At 33.7% G+C, this 6,480-nt stretch overlaps 1 protein-coding gene across 1 annotated transcript; it reads left to right on the top strand.

Annotated features, from left to right (window-relative positions):
- Positions 1-4,808: 4,808 nt before the first annotated feature.
- LOC124373341 (coiled-coil-helix-coiled-coil-helix domain-containing protein 10, mitochondrial-like) lies at positions 4,809-6,277 on the top strand. Its single transcript, XM_046831721.1, has 2 exons — positions 4,809-5,043; positions 5,900-6,277. The coding sequence occupies exons 1-2, from the start codon at positions 4,896-4,898 to the stop codon at positions 6,214-6,216; spliced, it is 465 nt and encodes a 154-aa protein (XP_046687677.1). The 5' UTR covers positions 4,809-4,895; the 3' UTR covers positions 6,217-6,277.
- Positions 6,278-6,480: the final 203 nt, after the last annotated feature.

Genomic DNA, 6,480 nt, shown 5'->3' with positions numbered 1-6,480 from the left:
AGGTGTAAGTAAAGTTTAACCTGTAAGAAATAAAGCTGTGTTTGGTATCATTTTAGTTACATTAGGAAATATTTAATTTATCTTGTGCAATTTGTTTCAATAAAATAGTTTGAGAAATTTAAGAAGGTGGTTCAAAATGGTAGGAATTAGGTAAGGACGATATGGAAACTGATTATTGTACCGGAAATGGTTCCATGGAACTTCTTTCGCATACACAAGAGTGATTAAGTAAAAGACGGTCTGTGGACCGTGATGTAACATGTACGGACATGTGATATGTAACAGAAAATGGGCTGGTCCTAACTTTTAGGTGGGTGACAATAAACAAATTTTCTATACATCTTTATGGTTAAACCTCGAAAGGATATTTTGCCAAGTTCAATAACGTAATTGAGAAATATTTTGCAACTTTAAGTAGATTTCTAATGTTTTTAATGCAGTGACTAAATGAAAACAATCACATTCTGTGAACTTAAAAGGAGACTAATATTGCTGCAACAATTCTAAACTATATTTACGACTATTATTATAAACTTTCTTCAAGAAATGGTAACATTAGTTTGGAAGTTGTTTTCCGTCAGACAAAGGAGGTTGGACACCCAGAACCAAAATATTTTTCTAAGCAACTCATTTAGACACATTGTGGTTGTTTAAATTATGTCTTTTATTAAAAATTAATTGAGATGCAAATTGCTAAGAGTGATTTACTGTTATACACGTCACTCTTTGTAACTATACTCTCAATAGTAGCTATTACTGTATAGTAACACCAATAACAACTTGTATGGAATACAGTAGGTCCATTGCAGTACCATTGATTGATTTTATTTCGCCGTTTGCTTAGAGTGATTTACTATTAATAGCTGTCAACTTTGTAACAGCGCTCTCTAGAAGCTTTTGCTGTATTTTAACACCACTTTGCTTTATATGAGTTACGACAGGTCAATTATAGTGCCATAGATTGGTTCTATATTGCAGGTCGCAGAGTGATTTACTGTTAATAGCTGTCACGCTTGTAACAGCGGTTAATAGTAGGGTTTTCTGTATAATAAGGCTTATTGGCTGACTCCCTTTAAAATATCAAAAATATAAATTATTTAAAAAACAATCTTAGGGTTAAAGACTCCTAATTCTTGCATATTCCCGATATTATACTAATTACTCATTCATATTATTTACTATTTTTCAAGTTGGCTTATAATAATGCTGCATATAATATATAATATAATATAATAATGAAAATATGTTGACATATATATAAATGTAAACGGAGGAATATTTAAAACCTGGAGGGAATAATTATTCCACGGTAAGGTCCTGTATGTAATCATAAACTTTAATCATAAATATACGCCGTTTTTGTATCAGACTATATTTTTAAACACATAATTTATTTCTAACATTCAGTGATGTGCTACCAGGTGATTTACTGTGATGTATGTATTTTAGCAACTGCAAGCCTGCCTGTGTTGTTTGATGGGCAGAAGCCTCGATAGAATTGAATTAATGTCAAAATACCAATTTTTAACATATTAGTCTAACTCTGCTGAACGTGGGGATATTTTTAGGGCGTATAATTTAAATAACTCTTATCAAATTTGTATGAACATATTGTCAAATGTCTTAAGGTATTCTTCCTTAGTGTAAATTTCTTACTGTTCGAATAAGTGATTCTTACTCGAAATAATACTGACTGCAGGAATTGATAATATACTCAGGATTCTAGATACTTTTTATCTATCCACTAAGAATTAAATGATCATGAACTTAGGCCATAAAATAAAATGTACTAATAAGAAAATGAGTACACTTAATTATAAATTGAAGTTCACCATGCTCGAGTTACATTTTGTAAAAAATTAAACTTCAATATTTGAGATCTAATCCGCTTATTTTCATAAAGCCCCACGTAATTTACAAATGGAAGTTTACCATGCTCGAGTTACATTTTGTAAAAAATTAAACTTCAATATCTGAGATCTATTCCGCTTATTTTCATAAAACCCCACGTCATTTATAAATTGAAGTTCACCATGCTCGACTTACACTTTGTAAAAAATTAAACTTCAATATTTGAGATCTAATTCGCTTATTTTCATAAAGCCCCACGTAATTTACAAATTGAAGTTCACCATGCTCGAGTTACATTGTAAAAATGAAACTTCAATATTTGACATATAATCCGCATATTTTAATAAAATCCCACGTCATTTATGAATTAAAGTTCACCATGTTAGAGTTACACTTTGTAAAAATTAAACTTCAATATTTGAGATCTAATCCGCATATTTTCATAAAACCCCACGTAATTTACAAATTGAAATTCACCATGCTCGAGTTACACTTTGTAAAAATGAAACTTGAATATTGGTGAAATAAAAATTTGTTACACATGTTCAACCTAAGTGTACGAGAGTAAAGTCTTGTTGTACGTTTTGTGTAGGATCTCATATATTTCGCGTACCCCGTCTGGACAAGCCTGCAGCAACTTTGCTGTCGTAACAATCAGTAGGTGATATAATCTCGTGGTCGAACTCCTTCACTGTATTGACAGAAACAGCTTGTAAAGAGGACTCTTGTGTTTAGTTTCAATTAACAGAGTAGTTCTGTCCGATATCTAGTTTTCGGGATACTGAGTTATAGACCTTGAAATAATTAATTATATTTCCAAAACTGCATGATTCAATAATCCGAATCCGAGTTCAATCATTCAGTCGCAAATGTACCGCTAATACTCATGTTCTGGATATGGGTATAATCGGATTGTCTTAACGTGTACTAAATAATAAATCGATTTAAAATAACTGTTTTGGTTCATTAAAAATATATTGGTCCCATAAATATTTTAAGAGGTAAGATCATTGTTTAGTGTAAACCTGTAAACATAAAACTGCATACAGTTTTAATGCTTTAGTGTTAAGGTACATGGTACTTTTCCATTTATAGACACTAAAGACATTTTACAAGCTTATATTTTGATCATTACTGATCTTAATCATATACGATGTTAAAGATCGAGCGTTTATAGGATTGTCTTAGTTCAATCACTACATTGAAAACACGCCAACCAAAACTTTATATTTTGTAAGGCCTTTCGATATCAAAGCTTTTTTCTTCAGACAGATCACAAAAGGAAATACAAAAGGTAAATTGGTTTATTTTTAATAATAGCTATAAATATGTGATTTTAATATGAATTTGTCCTATTATGAGATTAAATTCAACACAGAAGAAAGGTCTGCAGTCGGTCACCACTGTATTAATGCTGGACACACAAAATCGAAATAAAACCTAAAATTATTACAACATTTACAATATACTTAGATCCTTATATGCATGGAAATCCCATTATATAAATCAAGCAAACAAAGAAGGTTCATTAAATCAAGAAGATGGACCAATACAAGATTCAATATTACTGTCATGAAATTTACAATAAATATTCCAGTAATAATTTATTTTTATTTTAAATACTACGCCACACAGGAAAAAATTGATGTTAAAATCGCATATGTCTAAGTATGCTTAAAAATAAACAAATTTACTTTTGTGATGTGTCTGAAGAAAATAAGCTTCATATCGAAAGGCCTCACAAAATAAAAAGTTACCAGTATTGGTTGGTGAGTTATCAATGTAGTGATTTAGTCTCAAATGTGATTTAGCAAGACAAAAAGTCTTTTGTATAGGGCTTACCAAATTATCATTGTTTATTGTATTAAAAACTAACTGCCAAATACCTTACTACTAAACTTGGAAGCACTTTAGTATTTATCACCATATTGCAACTGCTTACAAATATTTTTAGGTCTGTCTGTTGGATAAGAAATTTACGACGCCGTGAGTCTATATTCTGTCTTGGTTCTTTCCGTGAACGTAATTTTACAATTACTCAATTGTTAGTAGGTACAAGCTGAAAAAGAAAGAATTTTCACTACAAAATCTTGACAACCTATAACGGTGTGGATAGGATTAACACAACTGTGAGACGAAACAAATGGTTACTTAAGGAAATAAGATTTTCAGGGCATTTACCATCGTTCAGTAATACAAAATATTCAGTAACACTACGTTTCGAAATCTGTAATCTGATTTCTACCTCAGGTGAATAACTAGTTTTAACACACATTTCATATCTAGGATAAAGTAAAAAATCTAGGACAAGCATAAGTCAGGAACCACAACAGCAATGTTGTATTTACTCCATGCATACTAACTCTAAAACATGCACTTAATAAATTTATTAAAATTATTAATTAATAAATATTAAAACTGAGTTACGCGATACAGGTCACAATACGTCTGCACTCACTGGCCAACTATATAGAACTAACCAGAAGCCATCAGTTTTACAATATGTTCTTTGGATATTGCAACATCGAAAATGTTTTTGTTAAATGTATCTCTCCGCTGCCGCAAACAACAATTGGCTGTATATATATATATATATATATATATATATATATATATATATATATATATATATATACCCCATAAAATCAAGCTGCTGCTACATTGTATTTAAACTTCTGCATGGCCGTTAACGAGGCTGTCAGTTCTGACGAGGTGAAGCATTATATTCTTGTTGGGTGACTTAAACCTACCTCACGTTGATTAGTTTGGTAATTCCGGATTTATTTATAGCTCCTCGCGTCTCATCATAAATATGGCTGCCGGAGTTATTTATTAATTAACCTTCCACAGTACATTTTTTTGTTATAAACATCATGTACAAGTAATTCTCATGATTTATTACTGAAAATGTTTCTTTTCAATAAAGTTTGATATTGTTTCGTAGCAACAGTACTAATTCTGTTGAATACTATACCGTTTATTGTAAAAAGCCTGCAAGTTGTATTGGTGAACAGGTAAAGATGTAAATTCAAAGTAAAACCTCAATGTCACGAAGATCAGGAGGAGGAAGATCCTCGGGGGGCAGAGGAGGGGGAGGCTCCAGCCGATCCATGAGTGGGGCCAGTCGCCCCCCTCCCCCTAGGCTACCTCAGAGGAGAGAGACACCTCCAGCCCCAAAACCAACGTCACCTGGTAAGGGTAATTTGTTTGGTTAATGTGCAAATTAATCATATTATCCAAGAAAATGGGTAATACACGTTTTCCACTTAGAATACGATAATTTATCTCCCGGAATGAATAGAATACTACATGTGAAATGGTAATAATCAGCACTATCTGTGATGAACATTGATGATTCCTAATTGATATGTAACGTAATAGGTCGAGTTTAGACGTTTTAATACTAATCATACTCTCGCTATGGCAATAATTACGAACTAATTCACTAGAATATGAATATTTTTGAGAGAGTTATGAAGAGTTTGTGTTAAATATTTAGGTCTCTTGCGTTAAGTGTTCACAGAGTTCTTGGTATTAAATATATTGTCTAGGAGGGCTCACTTGTGGCTGGTTTGTTACTTACAGTTGAACCTGCACTGTGTGGAGTTAACACCGATTTCACCTAAATCTGGGCAATGCTATAGATGTCTAGGAGCTGCACATCACTAAAAGCAAAGTGTGGAGTACAAGGGTAGATTGATAGATCTATTCTACTGCGGAGGATGACTGTTGGCTCCCTAAGTGTTAAAAGCGGTGCTAGCCTAGACATAAGGGCGTGTCATCCCCTGACTACTTTGACTGGACGGGAGGGTATAGAGCTCGCCACCCCTTCTTCCAAAGAGACATGACTGAGATAAATGCCCAATATCCTTCCTCATGGATCTTGACAGGAGACGTCCTCTACCAATAACCTTACCCACTCAGAAACATTTATTCCATTTGAACACGTGCTTAACTTAATGAGCAAATATGTTCACGTAGGTCCATCTTTAACACAAGAATATATACTAGTCATGCTCCAGTATGACGAAACTGTGCAATATTTCAGGTGACAAGCAACCCGCCAAATCGCAATCCCGAGGGTCAGCTCCAGGGGGAAGCGCGGTGGGGACATTCGGGGCAGCAGCAGCAGGAGCAGCGGTAGGCACCATGGTCGGCTCAGCCCTAGGGTCGGCGATGGCCGGTCCGAGTTCAGCTGCAGACAGTAGCCGGAGCGACGATGGAGGTGGATACGGTCCTGAGATCTACGGAGCATGCGCAGATAAGCTTTACGCACTGTTGGACTGCGCAGACAAGAGGGGTGGGAACTTGGACGCTTGTGGAGCTGCAATGGATGACCTTACTAACTGCCACAAGGGTGGATAATAGCCATACAGTTATGATATATGAAGGCGTAAAAACAATTAAATTGACCTTAACTAGCAAACATTACAAATTTAATTGGTATAAAAAACGAACTAAGTACATCTTGACATTAGATTGTTTTAGTTTCACTATTTTATCTTTCCAACTATAAAATCATCCATATATTAATTTTTAAGAGTATATATGAAAACCTATGTTAATTTTTCTAAACATAAAAAGGTAGGTAGATGATTTTAATCTAATTAGAAATATATTGTATAGTTA

The sequence above is a fragment of the Homalodisca vitripennis genome, unplaced genomic scaffold, assembly GCF_021130785.1.
Source record: "Homalodisca vitripennis isolate AUS2020 unplaced genomic scaffold, UT_GWSS_2.1 ScUCBcl_5318;HRSCAF=11990, whole genome shotgun sequence".
Classification (NCBI taxonomy): domain Eukaryota; kingdom Metazoa; phylum Arthropoda; class Insecta; order Hemiptera; family Cicadellidae; genus Homalodisca; species Homalodisca vitripennis.
The sequence above is the reverse complement of the archived record's forward strand: the minus strand, read 5'-3'. Positions and strand labels throughout refer to the sequence as shown.